The sequence below is a fragment of the Nothoprocta perdicaria genome, unplaced genomic scaffold, assembly GCF_003342845.1.
Source record: "Nothoprocta perdicaria isolate Ctin4 unplaced genomic scaffold, notPer1 scaffold_32, whole genome shotgun sequence".
NCBI lineage: Eukaryota > Metazoa > Chordata > Aves > Tinamiformes > Tinamidae > Nothoprocta > Nothoprocta perdicaria.
Genome location: NW_020455555.1, coordinates 368,575 through 389,407, shown reverse-complemented (window position 1 = coordinate 389,407; position 20,833 = coordinate 368,575). Strand labels below are relative to the sequence as shown.

The 20,833-nt window shown below is 36.4% G+C and overlaps 2 protein-coding genes across 6 annotated transcripts; one reads left to right on the top strand and one right to left on the bottom strand.

Annotated features, from left to right (window-relative positions):
* Positions 1 to 942: 942 nt before the first annotated feature.
* On the bottom strand, positions 943 to 4,974 carry EXOSC3 (exosome component 3). Its single transcript, XM_026042982.1, has 5 exons — positions 4,844 to 4,974; positions 4,062 to 4,617; positions 3,747 to 3,896; positions 2,871 to 3,022; positions 943 to 1,961 (listed from the first exon to the last, which is right to left on the bottom strand). Exons 1-5 carry the CDS (start codon positions 4,972 to 4,974, stop codon positions 1,760 to 1,762), a joined length of 1,191 nt encoding a protein of 396 aa, XP_025898767.1. The 3' UTR covers positions 943 to 1,759.
* On the top strand, positions 4,426 to 11,486 carry DYDC1 (DPY30 domain containing 1). 5 transcript variants are annotated; one of them, XM_026043033.1, is made up of 7 exons: positions 4,426 to 4,533; positions 5,464 to 5,502; positions 6,867 to 7,019; positions 7,161 to 7,283; positions 8,561 to 8,653; positions 9,504 to 9,596; positions 10,354 to 11,486. In XM_026043033.1, the coding sequence occupies exons 3-7, from the start codon at positions 6,873 to 6,875 to the stop codon at positions 10,405 to 10,407; spliced, it is 510 nt and encodes a 169-aa protein (XP_025898818.1). In that variant the 5' UTR covers positions 4,426 to 4,533; positions 5,464 to 5,502; positions 6,867 to 6,872; the 3' UTR covers positions 10,408 to 11,486. The 5 variants fall into 5 exon arrangements, with proteins under 5 accessions (XP_025898818.1, XP_025898817.1, XP_025898821.1 ...); XM_026043034.1 differs by lacking the exon at positions 4,426 to 4,533 and adding an exon at positions 4,928 to 5,091; XM_026043032.1 differs by lacking the exon at positions 5,464 to 5,502 and having other exon boundaries at positions 4,428 to 4,533.
* Positions 11,487 to 20,833: the final 9,347 nt, after the last annotated feature.

Genomic DNA, 20,833 nt, shown 5'->3' with positions numbered 1-20,833 from the left:
CGACAGCATCAGTTCTGCAAGCTCCATTTCCTGAAACACATGGACTTTTGTGCCTTCAGTGGGAGCACACGGGACTTCCCACAACAGAATCTTCATTAGCAGCTGTAATCAATTCACCATCAAGCTTTCATCCTAGAACCCAATCAGTCTGTCACTCTTTTTGCTGCCAGCATGTGCCACAACGTGAAGTTATCATAAAAACAGCGTAGGTTTTGCCCGAATATTTTCTTGGTACAGTAAAGCTTGTCAAAGCCTGCAGGAAGGTAGTTTTCTCCAGCCAGAGTAAATAAATGTCAGCACTGCCCACTTTTAACAATCTGCTTAAATACATTTGCCATAAAGCCTTTTTCCCCACATCCATTTTGTTCACATCCTCCTTCACATCAAATTTAAAAGGTATTTTTGTTTACTACTATTAATTAAGGTTCTATGTGGGCAATGAGCAGTTGGCAGTGGAGAGAATTATTAGTGGTGTGAAATAGGGCACTAAATGTTGAAAACTTTCAAAATCACCATTTACTATGCTGGGCTACCATAGCAGCATTTTAAAATTGGTGGTTTTGTATTTATCCCRTGAGTACATTTAAAATTCAGATTTTTCAGAAGCAAGGAAGGCAACTTAGGTTAAAGTGAGAGAGGTTTAGAATGTAATCCATTTCATTGTTGATTTAGAATAAAAATAAAATGTGACCCAAGAGCATTCACAGAAAACAGAAAAACTAATCCCCTGAAGYATGACTCATTTTTTTTTTATTAAAAGGTCTGCCCTTTTTTAATGGTATAGAAACTACGAGAGCTTTGGCTAAAGTTTAGAAAGCACCAGAGAATAAATAGCAAGGCTAGTGAAATCCCTATTAAATTACAGCCTCTTTTCTCTGTGTGCTGTGAGAGATTATAGGCCTAAAAAGATTTATGGAAAATGAATGAAGAACACCTCAGTTAGGAGGAGAGGGGACAGCTGRAAATAAAAGGAGACATCTGAGGGTCTACAAAGCCTGATGAGGCGTGCCTAAATGATAGGCATAAAGTGGTAAGCGCCTATTCTCTCCCTCAGAGAATCCTGATGAGAATCATTAGGTCTGTATGGAAACTAGTTGTGTTTTTCTTGAATCAGGGGAAGCCCTAGGTAAGCCTATTAAAGATGAGTCAGAAGAGTGACTCTTTGTTGAACCAATTTCTATGCGAGTGAGATGCCAAAGAAAACAGTAGTCAAATTCCATGGGCTGAACTTAGGATGCAACAATGTGAGTGTTGTAACTGCGTAACTGGGGAGAGTTTTCTTTCCTCTTGGAATAAACACAGTACTTAGGCTTACTCTAATTGTATCCCTTTTCCTAACTTAATTATTATTATTAACCAGCAAGCTATTCAGTTTATTAAGAGTTATGAAACATGGTGCACCTACAGGACTGGCATACACTGCTTCTCCATGAGCAGTAATGGTTAATTTCTATGAACAACTACCTTCCCTGATGGGGAAGTTACTCCTCAAAACTCAGAATTATTGGAAGCTTTTAGAAACTGTCTCCACAACAGTCAAAAAACATAACTATAAACAAGGTTTCATAATTACAAAAGCTGATAAAAACAAAGTTCCTAAATAAGGCAGAACAGGGTGTGGGAATAAAGAAAGGAGCTAGAGAATGACGACAATGTAAGTCTAGGACTTCATTTAAAAAAAATGATTTTAATATAAAGCTGAATACAAAAATAGCTCGCCCTACAGTTATCTGAAACAAAACCTCATGGGTTTCTTCAGTCAAGTTCCTGACAGTTTGGCAAGTGCTTGTTTTCTCTGTTCTGCTGTCATATACTCACAGGCTTCCAAAATGTTTACTATAATTAAAGTCTGTTGAACTGTTTTTGCTTTTACCCATATTCTTCCATTCATTCCCAGCACCAGCTCAAAAGGGTACAATTGTGACAACTCCTGAATTATTTCACATTTGGGAGCCAAAAGTCTGTAATCAAGATATTAAAAAAAAAAAAAGTCAGAGAAGAACTAAGGATCCACATCTGATAAACACTACAGTATTAACAGTCAATAACCAAACCATACTAGGGCTATTATGGAAGCTTTTAAAGCAGTTCCAAAAGCTAAATGATCAATTTGCATATGCACCCAAAACCGTGATTGCCATTTCTCCCACACACATACACACAACACCTGTGCACATATATTAGTATTTGTGAGATTATAATGTTCCTGATAGCTTACACTCAAAAGTAATACCTGACAAATTCACAGGAAATTGATACATTTAGTATAGACACATTAGATAATAGTTCTAGAACTAACCCATTCTAAAATCACACTGTCAAAGTGACATTTTTATTGTTGCTATTTATGAATTTGACTCCTCAGCAAAAGACGCATCTTTCAAGATAAGGCTTTTCTGCTGCTGCTTTACAATAACACAGCAGTAAATGCAGAGTATTTTGGGTGACTGCATACTGAAAAAGGCAAGCATCAAGAATACTGTAATACCTCCAACTTTGTATCAGCTACTGCTTACAGGGCAAATAATAGCAGGCAGACAAAAAAAAAAAAGAATTAAAGCCAAAATAAATTATTAAGACTAATTTCCTTTTTGATTGCTATGTGCTTTTTCCTGAAGAAATTTTGTTATCATTTACCCAGGTCATCTGTTGCTCTTTGATATTCACAACTCTYAGCTTCAGCCAAACTGATACCACCTAACTAGGCAGACCATTATGCAATTAAGCAGAAAAAAAAACCCCACAGAAAGCATATCTGATTTTTAAATTCCCAGCTAGTAGATATATACCTGAAACCATTGTCTGATGTTAGATAACCTACCTACAACACTGCATGTTAAGAGGGATTTCTGGTTTTCCTCAATACTTACTTTCTTATTAGACCTAAGGAAACTTTAAAAAGGAAGCCGTCTTCTCCAATTATTCCCATGCCACTTGCTCTTCCACTGCTGTCTATACAGACCAGCTCTGGTTCCATGTCTTTGTTTGCTACAAGAAACTGACCATAAATAAGATCTCCCACCTGAAACAAGCAGTGTCCAGAAAGGAAAAGGATTAGAGAAGATAATACTCCACATCTATAAGAAACACTCATTGATAAAGATACTCTCAACAAACAGAAAAGAGTTCCAGAACAGTGTTGACAGAAAAATGAACTGGCATAATAATAATTTTTCTTCCATTAAAGATGACATTTCCTAGAAACAATTACCCTGTATCACCAAGTTTCCATGTATCAACTAAAATTTGAAATCAATTTTTCAAAAACATAATACAAGTACAGAATTTTCTCTCATGCAAGTATTCCCTTTTTTCCTCTCTCTAAAATATCAAAGGTGAATTCCCTCCTGCCTTCAGATTTAATGGTGTTAAAAGTCAAGGTTAAARCCACCCACTCATATATCAATTTTTTTTTTAAAGCATTATCTGCCCATTTAATTTTTCCTTTTACACCTAGTGATGTTATTTCACCACACAACTGTCCTCTCAGCAGCATTATGAAACAAAACAAAAACAAACAAAACACAGTGTTCTACCAGTCTTAAAAGCTTTTCTAAAAACCTCAGCTTGTGCTCTCCTTGATGCACACTATTGCTGCTGAGCCAARACAAAACCATTACAAATAAACTGCATTATCCTTTCAGACAGTTCATAAAGGCACCTAACTTACCAAAACACACTAGAACCTGGATTATGAGAACGAGTGACACGGCTGGAGCGCTGTCACCCACAGACAGGCGCGTTACCTGCACATTCGGCCTGTTCCTCTTCGTTGCGCCTTCAAACGCCAGGTAGGACAGAGACGCCAGCTCGCTTCCCCCCACATCCACCTTGAAGAGGTCTCCCGTTTTGGCCGTCACTATTCCTATTACGTGATCTCCCTTGACCGGCACGTACTGCAAAGGAAGGTGCGGGATGAGGGAGGTCAGGGACGGCAAGGGGAGCTCAGCAGCGCCGCTCGGGGCAGCGTCCTCGCCACCATGGCGGCGCACGACGAGGCGCCCAACGGTCACCTGGCCCCGCGGCCCCGCCCCCGTTGCCATGGCGCCGCCGCCGCCTACCCGCTTCTGCTGCGAGTCCACCCAGAAGGCGCCGCCGCCGCCGCCACCTGCGGGGCGGTGCCGCAGCAGCCCGCACTTAGTAACCACGAGCCCGGCGTCGCTGCGCCTCAGTCCCGGGCCGCAGAGTAGCCGTCCCCGCCGGGCCGCGCCGGCGCCCAGGCGCAGCCGCTCGCTGTCCTCGTCGGGGTGCGCGGGCAGGAGCAGCACATCCCCCGGCAGCACTAACTGACCCACGCAGGCCTCGGCCGGCACGCCACGCGCCGCCATGACCCGCGCCCTCTTCACGCATGCGCGGGGCGGAGCGACGCATGCGCAGAGCGGCAGCGTCGTGCGCCTGCGCACATATAAGGACCGTTTAACGGCCACTTGGGCCCTCCTGCGGCCGTGAGAGGAGGTGCTGCGACCTGCGTCGTCTCTTTTGCTGGTATCGCCTGTATGGAAACGAGCTTTTGCTGAAAACGACTTTCGGAAGGTCAGCTTCATTATTCTTGTGAAGCTTTGAGTTCTCGAAAATGTTGCTAGGGAAGAACTTCCAGATAGCTTTAGTGTAGTTAATCTTCAGAAGCAATAGGACACTTTATTTGTTCTCTAAGCTGTAAATTATTTGAGTTTTTTTTWTTATTATTATTAACTAGTTACTAATAAAATCTGGCCAAATAGATGAAGGASTGCCAAGCAAGAAGTTTGCCAACTAGGAGAAAAGATCAGTCATTTTCTATCCTGCGAGGCTAAGCATGCAGCATTACAGCTTTGCTTAAACAGATACCCTGTGGTTGACTAACCTATCCCGTTGTAGGTCCTGAAAATGCTTTATTTCCCCGCAAAGCCCCACATGCTCCAAGCCAGCGTAGGGCGCTGGGCTCCGCTTTAACGGCTGTTCTCTCGCCAGTCGGCTGCCTCGTGCAGCGCGCATGCGCACGTCGCCTAGCAACGCAGCATAGCGTCCCGCCGGGCGTGCCGCGGCCGCCGTTGTGGCCTGACGTCCGTTACGGCGCGGGAACGGGCGGAGAGCCGTTGGGACGGAGGAACGGTTGGTAATGGCGGGCAGGGAGGCTGCCTTTTGCTATCATTTTCACCTGGCATTACCTGCTTATTTCCAAGCGGTTTTGGAATACCCCATGCCTAGATTGTAAGCGTTTTTTTTTTTGAGCATTTGCTTTTCTGCAGTGCATTGTATAATTCACCCATCCCCACAGCTTTTAAGAACTAAAATGATATTAAGTACACATAACTTGCTTATATCAATTGTGAGCTGTAGGAAAACAGAGGTTTTTGAATTCATCTTTTAAGCTTTACGTATGATAGAAGAGCTTGATGTGGTTTATATCTGCTGTGTACTTATCTGTTGTTCTGTTGTGTAAATGGATGAAATCGTTAAGCTAGTTTTCCCCCCCCGAAACAGGTCCAGAAAGCAGATATGAGAAGTAAATATACTTAAAAAGTGAGTGGCAAAATCCCTTGAAGCCGGAAGAAATTCTTGCATGTTAAGAGAATTAATTATATATAATATGCACTCTTAGCAAAATATGGATGAGTTACTGGAATGCTCTCTGGGTATAGCAGTATTTTCTGTGGATTTGTATCCAAGGTTATGTGTATATGGACTAAGAATACATAAAACATATGCTTTCAAGTTCAGTATAGATGTTTCTGAAGCCTCAACCCTATTTTGTATATTGCATTTATGGCTAATGTAAAGCAGAACCCATAAATCCAATTTGTAATAGTCTGTGTTAAGTTATCTGCTTCACTTGTTTTCCAACTACCTGGTCACGCAGTGGCAAACAAGTCCCTTTACTTCATACCAGCGTGTTTGAGTATTGCTGTAGAGAAAGGGAGAATAATTTGTTAGCAAAAGCATTTTCTGACAGCACTGATTCCTTGTGGCCAGCTTTTTGAATACAGCATGCCTCAGCTTGAGCTGATGCAGAGAATCTCTTTCACTCTGTCCACTTGCTTCAATTTTCCCTTTCTGAAAGAAGACAATTTTCTAACTCTTTCTTGCAAGATTCCATATAAGATTCCACTTGTTTTAAACTAAAACTAGATTACTGATTTTGTTTTTCTCTGATATAAATTGGTCCATTCTTAGCTGTGAGGAGTTTGCACTATTTAACTGATCTATATTAACTGATTTGTGTTATGGTCCAGAATATATAGGGTTCTCCTTTCCAAATACAGCTTTTGCCTGTATGAATTGCACTGCTATTCCATCACAGCTGAGACACTAAGCCTTTATGCTTGTATAGCTTCTATATCACTCTAACTGCAAGCTTTGAACTTTATAGTATTTTTAATTTCTATCTTCTAGCTTATGTATATCTATTCTTTGTGGGCAGGAAAGAAGGAAAATCAGTGCATAAAAGATTTCTCATTCATTTTCATGTTTTTTTAAACAAAAAGACGGACAACTGATTTCAGTCAGTTCACAATCTGTTCGAATGTTCTTAGAGTTTGAGTGTTTCTTAAAAGAACAAAATGAAGAAGTTAATGGTAATACTGAATTTGTATTTCTATGAAGTGATAACCTCTATTGTTTGCAAACAAAGTTACTTCCTCTTCTGAAGAGATACCTGTATAGCAAGATAAATACGTAAAAGGGAAAATAGAAGCAAAATTCATACAGTGGATTAGCAGCGTCTCTGAAAAGATTTTAACTTGCACCCTTGCACCATACCTATTGTTTAAAATAGTATTAATAAAAAGAATAATGCCATATTCAGTGTTTGGTGCCTGAGTTAGTTCTTAAAAGCTTTATTTTAAATCTAACTTGATGGTTAATGTATGTCTGTTTGTTGTTACTAGGTGTAGATGGAGTCCCAGTACCTGAAGAGATGCCTGGGAAATTGCTTAACAAAGGGACTGGCCGAGGTTGTAGAGCATCGGCCAGCAGATCCAATAGAATACCTGGCACACTGGATTTATAATTACAAGAGAATCTTAGATGACGAACAAAAGGTTTACCTCGGGGAAAAACTTCCACTTTTTCTTACTTCTCTCTCTCTCTCTCTCTCTCTCTCTCTCTCTCTCTCTCTCTCTCTCTCTCTCTCTCTCTCTCTCTCTCTCTCATATGTCTTTGTTTTCTCTGTTTGATAATAGAGAAGGTTGGAGAGGACTGAGCTGGAACAGGAACGGGAGGCAGCCCTAGCAGAAGTCAAAATGCTAGAAAAAATGAAAGAAGAGGAACTTTTAATCCAGCAGAAACTTGAAGAACAACGTCAGGTTAATAGCAGTTAATAATAGTTAATCATAACAGTAGGTGATGTTGTGGCATCTCATAGCACTCTGTGTACTTCTGATCTCTATATAATGATTTTGAAAGGAGACATAAAAGCAATATTTTAACTTTTCAAAATATTGAWTGAAATGATTAGTCAGCAGATGGGAAAATAAATGTACAGTATCTGTGGTAAGGTGTTATTAAAAAGATGATGAAACCTAAGGTAAAGAGCAGCCAATTTAAGACTTTGGTGGAAGTAACTTAAAATTAGTGAGCTATCTTCCTACAACACTAAACTAAAGAGTTTGCATAAGAGCTTATGCAAGTAAAGCTAGAAATCACTGCAACTTTTTTTTTTTGATGGAGCCTTGCTAGGTGGTCTGGGATTTATAACTGACTTTGCCTCAAGCTATTGCATGCATTGTAATATCAGTATGACAGAAAATATAATGCAAATGTATACACAATTACACATTCCTGCAAATGGTTGTGAATCGATGAATGAACATTATCTATTTACGGTATCCAGAGTGGTGTCTTGGGCTACTGTAGCGTAAGGCAACTCGAATTTTGTACTGTATGCAGTTGAAATGGGAGAAATAAAGGTGTACATGCATTTCTAACTGTTCTTTAGAGAGGAGTCTTTATGTATTTAGCCTCCTGTGTAACAGCCTCTGCTATGTATGTTGCTTTGGTAGCGGAAAGAAGTTGTCATACTGGTGTCTTTTAAAACACAGCTGACTTTCACATGACATTAAAAACAGAAATGTAATTTTCCATGCATGCTAAGCTCATTAGACTCATTTCTAGGCTCAYTTTTTAATTGGAAATTGTAAAGGTTGATGATGAAGGTTCGTATTAATGATCTAGCTTATCATCCATTTCCGTAGATTTGATTGTCTTTGGATTCATCATTCTATGTTGGATACTATGCAAAGTGCCAGAGAACTTAATCCTCATTATAGGAGATAACGGAACTGTGCTGCTAAAAGGCTTGAAGAATAAGACAATATCATTATGATGATGTTCAGTTGTCTTTTTCTTCCTTGTGACATTAAAACCTTGCTGTCCTTTCTGCACTGGAAGGACTWGATTTTATTAACATTGCAGTTATGTCTTATGTTTTTTTGTTTGTTCTCAGATTTAAATCATGAAATACATTTAAAGCAATGGGCTGGAGAAGATAAAATGGGTATTTGTGTGGGGGAGGGTAGTGCATGCTTTATTGTTGGTATATATTTTTTTCCATCTAATTTGTCCTTTCATGAAATGACTGCAGGAACAGTTGCAACGAGAGCGTGAGGAATTGGAACTGCAAAGGATAGAAAAAGAGAAAGCAGAGAAATGGCTGTTGCATCAGAAAAATCAAGAGGTTTAAGCTAAAGCTTAGTCAGGGACTTGAAAATACCGTTTATCACCTATCKTTTTCAGATGCAGGCATTAAATACAAAGTGCAAAGGCCTATAGGTGTTGAACTAACACATCAGGAATTATTATAAGAAATTATGTGAAAATGATGTCAAACTATTTACTTCCAATCAGAGTTTTAGACTTGATTCTTCATCACTTCTATTAAATTTGTTTAGTTAATATTCAAAATAAAGAATAAATTTATTCCACATTTTAGCTTAAGATTTAGCTTAAGTTTAGTTGTTGCTGTCCTTGATAATTTGAAATACTTTGAATACTTTGAAAAATACTTTGAAAAAGTATTCAAAGTTGGGTCTAATTTAAAAGCCTATTCAGTAATCAATTTGTGTCAATGTAAATTCCATTTGTGGTACCTTGAAAAAAAAAGAGATTGTAAGATGGGATGTCACTTATAAGATGTGTAATCCTCAGGGAGTTATACTAGCTAAAAAGTGCTTACATGGATCTATATAAATATTCGGTCTTATTGATACTTTAATAAGAATATGAACTGCTAATTGTGAAGTTTATCTCAGTATAACTTTCAAATATAACTTTCAAATGTGAATGTTTTTTAAATTTACATGGAGCACATCATAGTTTAAAGATATGTCCATTTAAAAATAATAATATCAATGAGAGTACTAAGACCTTATTTATACTTCTGTGTCACTTTTGTGTAGACTGCATCTATACTGTTCTCTTTATATTAATATATAGTTGTTTCAGTATATTTGAAGTCTTCTCTCTAAATAATTACTTGTGATATGGAGTGAGTGCCTTAAACTGAAAACTTGTTTTTCATACTATAGGAACAGGAAAAGACAATAGCTGAACTAACAGATAGATTTGGAGCACCTAATCTGACCCGAGTTGAAGAGCTGGATGAGAATGGACAGTATGATGTAAGTGCACACAAAGTACAGTGAGATTATAAAATACTGATTTTTAAAGGTTTTTCTTATCTGTATTAGCACTATCAGAGGCTAGAACTGTGACAGTTAAGACTGTCTAGTTCTTACCTATGATTTTAAATGAATTTATTTCGGCTATAATTTCCAAACTGTCCCTGAATTGCTAAGTAATTGGTAATGCTTGGTAATAGCTGACTAAATTCTCAAGTATCAAGATGCACTTTTGTATTCATATGTGATACAAATGAGATTAGGATTATTCTCAGAGAGATGGTAGTTTTTCCTTTCCCTTAGGAACAGATATTCATACAGAAAGCACATCAGTATGTTTCAGTTTATATTCAAGTGACTGAACAAACTTATATTTTCATATGGTCTGAAGTATGTTGTTTGTACAACAGAATTCAATTTTGCACAGCAATACCTGGGCAAACCAGTAACATATAAAATCAGGTATTGAGGGCTCATTAAGATGATGAAATGCAACTTATCTGAGCTGCATGTTAACATGACAGTTAGAATTACAGTGCTGTACTGCTTTATACAGGTGTTTTTTATGCTCATTTTTTTAATCTTCGTACCTGTCAGCCTAGAGACGTGAGAGGACATGGATTAACTTTCCTTTTTATGTATATTCAGTGGACATAAACTTATTACTTGTGTCTTCATGTGCATGTCTTTATTAATATTGTTATTCAAAGTTGAGTTAATGCTAGCAACTGACAGCCTTTTTTTTCCCTGATTTTAGAGTATAACAGATTTCATGGCAGAATCGGAACAAGAAAAATCACAACTGATCTGAAAGCAGAAAACACATTTTCTAAACATTATCTGTTGTTTCAGTGATTAAACATTATCTGTTGTTTCATCAGTGCAGTGACTTAAATTATGTGTTTCATATAGAGAGTTGGCTTACATATCTAATGTTTCTTTTTGCCGTGCTTTCCAGGCATTTGTATAAAGTCTGTTAATTCTGGCATGTAGAATTTTTACTGTAGACACTGTTAATTTGTATGTTGGATAAGAACCTTTTTATTAGAGCAAAGGAGGAGCATTTCACAGGCATAAATATTGATGAATATTTGTGTAGCTCTGAGTAGGGAACAGTGGGACCACTTGTGTGACCAAGTTGTCCAGCTCTGGTATCTACATTTATTTTGTATTGGTGTATATATATGAAGCTTCTATAAAATGCAAAAGCATTCAGAATCTTTACTGGGGAGTGAATTGTGTTCTGTGAACGTATCAATGAATGGTTGATTCTCCAGTAAACAGGCTGTGTCACAGTCCTAACAGGAGTTAAAAGAGGCTGCACTTGAGGACACTACAGTTTGAATTACATCTATAAACACTGGGTGTACTGCTGCCCCTTATGCATATCTCAGATTTAATAACTCTATAAGTACATGGAATTTGGCTTTTGAACAAATATATGTACTGCAAACTCCTTTTTAGTTTAAAAAATTCAAAAATTGATGAAAAATCATGCTCATCTATGTTTTGTTTCACCATATTGACTGAAAATTTCAAATTTCATATTTGATTAGGAATTCTGTTCAGCTTGTAGGACTATTTTAAAGTTATTAGGAAATAATTCTAACTATTTTCAACATGTGGCTTTTATGTTCTATTATTTCATAATATTCCTGTTTGGGTGTTGTTACATGCGTCCACTAGAGTGCATCCTTAAAAAAAAAAAAAAAAAGCATCAGTGTCTGTATCAGTCACAAACTCTCAGTATTGCAACTTCTGTTTGACTTCTTTTCTTATTTTAACTTCGAATTTTCTTTGTCTTGCGATTGCTATTTTTCATCTTTGTTTTAGATAGTATTGAATTTTCTTATATCAGAAATTTCCTTAGCAGGGATTGAAAAAGAATGACAGATTCTGTTTTACTTGCTCCTTTCTTCAGAAATCTTTGTGGGAATTACCCATTTACAGAATTTGATGTGCATGGATCCACTGGGTAATGGATGTGCATGAATCTAATGGGTAAACAGTTGTTGGCTCAGTATTTTCTTATGATACAAAGCAGTCAATGGGTGACTTAGAACTATAGCTATAACTTATAAAACAAAGATAACTTTGGCTTGGAAATCTTAAATGGAGAGAAATAAAGGCATATTAAAGTACTCTGTGCTTTCTTCTCAACTGCAACTTCCTGTGGAGTATCACAGCATCATTTTGATTGGAAGGAACTTTTTCAGACCTCCCACTTTGAGCACATTGCACAGGATCATGTCCAAGCAGATTGTGAATATTTGCAGAGAAGGAGGCTCTACAAACTCTCTGGCAAAGCTGTTCCAGTGCTCTGCTATCCTCTCAGTCAACATATATATATAACATATATATATACATATATATATATTCCTCTCAAATTCTTTGAGCTAAGTTATTCTTTAAGATGCTAGATACTGAAAAATGATGTCTGTTATGGCTTTTAATGGGTAAGATGGAAGCACTTAGCATCTCTGTAGTTTTAGGGCAGCTAAGATGTGTGGCCATTTTAAAAAGGAACTCCAGAGCATTAGTTTTTAAAGTTTTGACTATTTGGTCGTGAATTCATTGGGGGCCAGATAAATAACAACAAAATCCTTGTATTAAACCAATATGTAATAAATATCAAACATGGTGGTTTTATTCATTGAAAATAAATCCACAGGCAAAAGCTTAGACAGTGTAACAGATAAGAGAAGGTTTACCAATTGCTTCTTGCTAGTTATTCTTATTTGAGTCATTTTATGAAAGAATGTGTGTGTATATATATAAACTTTATACTTTTATATTAATGTGTATATCCATAGTATAAATATTATATTTATATATAAATAAATTGTTTATATTTATATATAAAAATTTATATAAAAATCACATCAATTATAAGGAATATCATAGCAACGTCATCTGAATTGTCCAACTCTTCCTAAGCTAAGGTTCTGTAGAAAGTTTGGGAATGTTTTTTAATAAACTCTTGATGGATATTTTGTTACTTGTAGGCATTTCTACCTCTAGAACAAAAGGAGATTTTTTTTCCCCGTAATCTTGAGAAAGCTTGTGGGAAAAATATGTGATTTTAATTTGGTGGTTTGAATTCAGCAGATTGTTTTCTGGACAAAACAGATGATTTTAATCAGTGATTTCTCTAATTTAGATGTGGTCTAGCAGATTCCACATGAAGAAAACAGCGTTTCCTGTGGGAGGAGGATAACGTATGTCTGAACTTGATCACATATTTTGTTTTGTTTTTCATACTGAACTGAACCATTTTTTCAGCTCTGTAAGACGGTTGCATTTGTGCTTATTTTCAAGTTTGAAGCAAAAACTGTTTCTGGTGTACTGAGGAAATAGCTTAAGGTTCTCAGTTTGGTTCTCCCTGAAGCTGCTGAAAGGCCTCTTCTTGAAATCTGTAGAAACAGGTATATATGTTTGTATTTTGTATATATGAGTTCTACATCTGAGAGCCCATTTTTGATTTATTAAATTTCTGATATCTTAATATTAAAATATGATTGACTGACTCAAACTACATGTTGAGGAAAATGCTGCAGAAGGAGAAAAAAAAAAAAAAAGATTAATTGTTGCAGGGAGAGTGGAAGAAAGGAACCTGGCAATATATCATGCCCATTGCAGCAGAGGGGCAGTGCAGCTCCCCTTTGCTCAGGTTCAAGTCATGTTCCTGGGAGTGTGTTGTGGGCTTCTCCAATCATTCTGCTTCTTTTCTACCCCACCTCCTGAATGGACTTTCTTGCAGAAATAACTGGCTGAATGCAGACACACCTGTATTTGGTTCATTATCTTAAGCAATTTTGGTTTTGCTGCTGATGTGTTTAGTAGATAAGTTTTAAAAAATGCTGTTTATTTAGCTGATAATTGTTACCCTGGAAACTAGATCTGTTGTTTGTTTCATTGTAAAACTAGCTGCACTGAAAAGTTACCCATAGGCACTGACAGCTGAAAATTTCCAGGGCTGGGACTCCTATGAACTTCTGCAGCAGCTGTTCTTCAACATTTTTTTCAGTGAGCGTATGTGCAAGTGGGGTCTACATTAAAAGTGCCCCATTGCTATTCTTTCTATCACTTAGTGTGTGACTGTAGTTGTATTTAAAATGTATTTAAGAAAGTTTCTCAGCAAGAATTGTAATCGGTCATCTGGAACACTGCTATATTGTTATCTCAATAGATCATGTTTTTATGGGCAATGATCTCTTAATATAGGATATTTAGGATAGACATTTTCACTATTGCTCAAAGCTAGGCTTTTGCTACCTTCATTTGACTCATCTGACTTCCTTTTTTGTTATTTTTAACACTTCCTTTAAATCAAAGGAATGTCAAACCCTTTAAAAAAGACAATATTTTTGCAAAGAATAAATCTGTGAAATTTAGTAAAATAAAATGTTATTGCTTTAATTATTTCAACATTATAGACATTGTCTAAATTAAACATTCAGTTTTGAATAGATTCAAATATTCACAAATTCATAATCTGGAAATGAATTTTGTATTCTAGCTTTTTCTCTCTGCAGAGGATGTTTTAGTTCTAGTGAGGTCGGTTTTGTTCCCAATGAACTTACTAACTCTTGCTTGGGTCCTGGAGAGCATTCATGCCAACTCTGTGGGAATATGTTTTCTAAAGGTATAGAAAAGGTAGGGTATCTTAGAATAATCATAGAATCATTATGGCTGGAGAAGATCTTTAATAATGCTGAATTATGATCAGTGCCAATTTCAACATTTATCTTCAAAAGCAGAAAATATGAGCTTTCACGTCAGAATAATACCTGTCAAAATATAAACTTATTTCTGAGGAGGAAGCCTTTCTGGTTTGAATTTTCCATGCTGTCTCAGAGGGTATATGAGCCAAATACTTTTATATATATATATTTTCTTGATAGGAATAGTTTTGGTCATGGCCTTGTGAAGTCTGCTCTCTATCTTCAGGTTGACTTCAGAGGAGAGCTGTTGAGAGATCAAGGCTAACACTTGTGTCTAAGTTCAAGCAACTTGAATTGTGGACATAAGTGAGAAGAAACAGCAGAAGTCAATCTCAGAAACAAGAAACAACAGCTTGCCTGTGTAACAAAGAATAAATGATAGGTATGAATTTAGGACTTCAAGACATTCATAGTAAAAGTTCATTAGTAGGAAGAGTTGAAGAAGATAAAAAGGAAAAGGCAAGAGACTTTAGAAAATATGAGTGGAAGTAGGAGATGAACAAGATCCCATACCCATATACGGTAGGTTCAGGATGTAAAGAGAATAGCTGTTATAGTTCTTTCCTGTCTAGGAGAGCTGCAGACTTCTGAGACTGTCCCTTTATAGAACAAAAATGGGATGTACTCTTGAGGAAACTAACCTAGTATCATTGCTACATTTCCTGGAGTAACGTGTTTTTTTACAATGAGTCTAGCTTGAATATTCTGCATTGCAGAAATGGAAAATTTGCAAACTTAATTCATTAAAGCTAAATTCTAAAGTTTGCAGTCTTCATTCATATTGCTTGAAATATTCATATTGCTTCAAACATTATCAGATCAAATTTGGGTTTAGTTTTGTTGTGTTTTGACATTTTTATGTTTCATGTGAGAGATGTGACGTTCTTGGTCCTGATATTTCTCTTTGTTGAAAGTGTTCCTGTTGCCAGCAGCCAAAAGGACATCTATATCTCACAAATTCAACTTAGCTCTTTGGTAGACCTAGTGCTGTTGGGCAGACAAGTTAGAAATTTGTCTTCACAGAAGAGACAAAGGTGTTGATGCATCTCCCTCCAGTAGAAGCATGTTTGTTAGTATACCAGTCTTTGGTGACTCTTCTGTATTTTCCAGTAGAAAGTCAATTGTCTGTCAATAACAGAAATATTAAGAACATGAGGAAAGGGAAATCACTCCATACATATGTTTTTATTACTAATCAGTTTAGAACGATCATTAAAAGATTGTCTTACTTCTCTCTATTTATACTTGTTAAACTTCTGTAATCTTGCATATGACTTGTTTTTTTCCCACTTTTGACGTGATACTACTTGCATTTCTTTCTCCTGATAAACATGCTGTTCTAATAACAGAAAACCTGACTCAGATTGTGTATACATTCCCAGTATATATGAAAATTTATGGCAACAATTTTAATAAGCTCAGCGATACTGTGGTAAACGTTCAAAGCCTAATTATTCTGAACAACAACAACTTCATCTCATTTCAAGGCATCATCATAATGTAGGTGGTGTTCAGGCAGTGCTTTAAGTGCTTTCAAGAAGGCTATGATTACAAAACACTTGTTTAGAAGTAGAGAAAATAATAGGAATAAATTCGTCATGAATTCTGCGTACTGTGGAAAAAGTGTGTGTACCTATATGTGTATATTCATGCATATGGAAAACTGTTTGTGGAAGCACTTTTATAACTCTTTTTGTTTGCTTTAAGTTGTTTATGAATCAAGTCTTAGTCTAATGATTTTAATCTTTTTTTTTTTTTTGAAAATAAAGCCAAAGCAAAGATACAAATGGGGCAATATCTTTACCTGCACAGTTTGTTTTTGCTGATGTTTCCCAGAGTTCTTTTTCTGGATACCAGGTTTCCAACTGAGTTCGGAAACCTGTGTCAGCCTTTTCTGTAGAAATCATGGGGAACTATATGTATTTTTGGTTACTGTATGGTTACTATACGTATTTTGGCTTAGTACCATTTGTGCCCTAGTGTTGATGTTATGTACCTTTCATCCATTATCTAATGTCTTCTGGTTAGGCAGACATCTAAGATTGTTTTGTCTGTGTTTTATTTCAGAAGTGATGATTTGAAATTGCTAAAACAGCTAGTGGTAGGTAAATCTTTTCAACGTAAATGAAAGGTAATGATAATTGTTATTTGTTAGCATATTTGTTAAGCTTAAGTATTGAAGTTGCCACTTGAATGGCAAATTTCCTTAGTTTAACAAACTTTCATTAAAAAGTCAAGCTGCGGGATAGAAATCTGAAAAATATCACTAAACAGATGATGCTGTTTGCAATTCACTGCAGGTCTTGGAGCACCAGTAGTACATCTGGGCTCTGCAGCAGTAGTGGTGGGAGTATTTCCAAGAAGGCTGTGAATGGCTATGAATAATGAATAACACAGTTGCAAGATATGCATTATATCTTTTTCTTCAGAGAGCGATATGGGCTTTAATCTGGACTTCACTGCATTGTGCAGTCATTTTTAAGTCATGCAAAATGAATGTAAAAAATCTACTGTGCCAGACTCAGTGAACAAATACACTTCATTCACATCTCTAAAATGAGATGGGATTTCACTCAAAGCTACATTTCACAGTGGTTCTGTTCAGTTACAGTGTATCATTTACAGTGTTGCTGCTTAAAACCTTGCTACTATGAATTAGGCAAGTAGAAACACTATATTTTTTTCTTATAACTTACCCAGAGCTTTAACCAAAGCTTGACTTTTAGAGCACTGTATTTGAAATGCCTTCTAGAATTCTGCTAATGTTTCTGTGAGATACCAGGTCTCATAAAACAAACTATCATATATCTCATTGAAACGTTCCATAATGTGCCTTATTGGAATATGAAAGGTTATTTTGTATCAAATCCATAATGTCAGAGACTTGTACAGATTAGATGAGGAGTCTTTTCTTTTAAGAGACTGAAGAAAGAGATAAAATTACGTCCATAGAAAATGCTATTAAAACATGTCAGATTGTCTGAGGATCTAATCATTGTAGGTATTTTTTTTTTAAATTCCAGTCTGTCAGTCTAAGTAAGTACAGACTTCTTAAAGATTAAGAGATTTCTTTCTTAAGCTAAAACGTTGGAGTTACTCAGACCTGCAATAGGGGTTTAAAATTGCCTCCCTGGTATTTTGTTAACATAAAGTACCCTGTAGGTCACTCACGTCAGAGTAGAATGTGATTAGCAAATCCAGCTTTTCAAGCACTGTTCGCAGTACTGCTTGTGAAACAAGCCATATGTGTATAAAGCATTCCAAAATTGTTTGTGCAAGGCAATTGTGTTTGCCTGAATATATAAGCCTGTAAATATTTTCATTGGGAGAATAAATGAGGTATCTCTTCAAGTATTGATTTTTGTTTCCCCTACTCAATGCATGTAGGCTTATATGAAGGTTTCTGATTGCTGACTAAGAGAAGAAATTATGGTGTTGTACCTTATGAAAGAAAACTCTTCTGGCATTCTGTATCTTGTAAAAGTCCAAAGTGTCAAAATGTAACCTAATGTCCCTTGTCAGAAAGCCAGAACTTACAGATTCCACAACTGTGTTCCTGCAGATAGGCTTCTGAAACCTGACTTGATGTACTAGAGTCAATATTTATTTCAAAGTCTAAAGATCACCTGTATTGTAAACAACTGTGAACCACTGCAGCAAAAGCTCTCTCAGGTAAAGACTGTTTCCTAAGGCACTGAGGAAGTCCTAGTGTTTTATATATGTACACTCATAACGTCACAAGCCATGTGAATGCAGAAGATCCTAGCTGCTAGGAAACTGCCAAGTTGATTTATGGCTGTACTGGAACTTGGCTTGGTCATAGTGGCATAGTTTGCACACATCAACAGACATATCATTTAACAGAAAGGAGTCCTATCTATCCCTCAGCAAGGAACTGTGGGTGTGTGAATATCTTAGGCGTTATCACACCCCTTGTAATATGGAAGTGGAAAAGACATCAGGGAAAAGGTGTGGATTTGCTTTCTTTAAGGTTAAAGGGAGATGTTTCTAATTGAAGACTTTTCCTATTCAAGGCATAATTTAAAAAATGAGTGAGTGATTTATGAAAATAAATATCATTAGCTGAATTCTAAAGCTGCATAAATAACACACTGTTACATTTACTACAGAAAAGCTTTTTGGTGTTTGAGGCAAAGATGGAATATGGCTCTACTATGTCTTCCAGCTCTTTATCATTTCTGGAGGACCCACAGAGTTTGTTATTCTATTGTAATAGGGCACCATACAAGCAAATTCTAGTATATATTGATCTTTAGAGCTTACAAATTCAATGGGAAAAACAGACAAAGATTAAAGACATACCTAAATTTCTATCACAATTGTTTAATGTTTTTTGTATAGGAATCAACAAAATGAACAAGTATTTTCTTACGGTATACCAATTCTAATTGATGAAGACTGATTAGAAAACATAGACTTTATTTATCTTTATTGTGCATGAAATTGAGGTATCCATTTAAAGTGTGTGGATAATGCACATCTTTGTAAACAAGTATTTAATACATAGAGCCTTGAGAAATGATCACAGAGTTGGTTTAAATATAACAAGCCTAAAAAAAAAGTAGAAAAGTATTATTCAATTCCATGCTGGGTCCCAGTTCAAAGGAAAAACTGTTCCTTGTGAAATTATTGTTTAATACTGTTGACTTTAATGAAAGGAAGAGGATGTGTCTTAAAAATATTTTAGTTTCATTATTTTAGGTATTATATGAAGTGTATATATATTATATTCTTTAATTGTATCCTAAGAAGCAGCTCAAAGTGATTATTTCATGTACAAGGCCCTGGCGTATGTCCCTTCATGACAAGGCCCTTAGCAACCTGCTCTAGTTGCACCTACTTTGAACAGGGGCTTGACTAGGGAACTTTCAACCTCAACTGCTCTGTGATTCTGTGAGGTGTCTGGAATAGAGAAGCTGAGGTCAAAGAGGATGAGTATGTAGAAGAAGAACAAAATGAATTATTTTTTTGATGTTCATATTGGAAGAACCCAAAAGACGATTGGAGGAGTGGAAGGTGAGGCGCATGGCAGACTCACAAAAGGCTCTCTCAAGTTCAGCTTCAGAGAGTAACTGTTGAGTAAGTTAGATAAAATGAGCACTAAGAAATTACTATGACTTAAATTTGCATTCATCCAGAAAGTTCCATGAAAACTCAGGGATGAAATAACTAAATTGCTTGTGGTAGTACACAGAGGTTGCAGGAGGTCTTGCATTCTAGAAAAGGAGAAAGATTATATGAAAGGAGGAATGATATGTGATAGAAGACTAACACTCATCCATAATCCCATACTTGCTGCCCCCTTTCCCCCTACAATCAGAATCTGTTTTTCTATCTTATAATATTGGACTTTGCCATGAATGTCTATGATCCAGTGAAATTTTACACCTGCGTGACTGAGAGGCCTTGAGCCGCTTAGATTTTCAGGTAATTATAGACAGAGCTGAGTGTTCTGCAACAGGTGGGAGTTCTGTGTTGTGTTCCTCATATTCAACCTCTATTGCTCTGACCAGGCTTGTCATGCTTCATGCAAAATAAGGCAAATCAAACAAAGTTTCCTTACAATAACTTTAAAAATAAGACAGAATAATCTCTTCCCTCAACCCTCCCCAAAACAAGCATGCAGGCTAAATCAGATTTCTTTACCAACAGATCAAAAAACTTTCAATGATGTCCCTGTGAGGGCACCTAATTTCATACTTATAGTATCAGGAAAAGGATCAACTGCAGTAAATCCTTGAAAACACATTTATATTGCAAGAGCTGTTAGTAAATAGCACAAATAAAATGAGTATTGACATGGTATTTTTTTCCAAAAATACTTGGAAGAGTCTTTTCATAGGCATCAATCAGGAATGAATGCCTTGCATTATTTTGTAAACTGAGAATAAATAGCAGGATAAAAACATAAACTGCTAGCCAGCTAACCCATTAGCTTTATTATAATAATATCTGATAATGTGGATGAGAAGAAAATACAGACTCATTTAGCAAAATACTTTCCTATGTGTGTTATTTGTATGCATGAAGTATTTCTCTATATTGCTAAAGTTAAGCATGAGTCTGGGTCCTTTAATGATAATGGATTTTTTAATGTTTTATTATGTAAATGTGTATTCCTAGCCATTCTAGGAATACACATCTAGCCATTTTCCTTTCCATTTTAAAGTTATAATCAGGGAGCCAAATTACTTAGTTTAAGCAATAATTTTCCCAGACTGTGATTCTAATTAATTAGAAGTTCTTAKGAGTGTCTTCATAACTTCTCTTCCTAAAATAAGCTGCTAAGAATTAACCAAAATAGTGAAACACTATGAGTGAATAAGACCAAATCTGTATGGCTTCCACTGAAAACATTATTCTTTTCCAAGTAAGTAGTGGATGACCAGGTTTTAGGGATAACCTGTCCCTTTCCTGTCCACTGTGATAGTGTTTTATCTGGAAGCTATTAGCTCAAGCATGTTTTTTCATTTCTACAGATACTGCATTTAT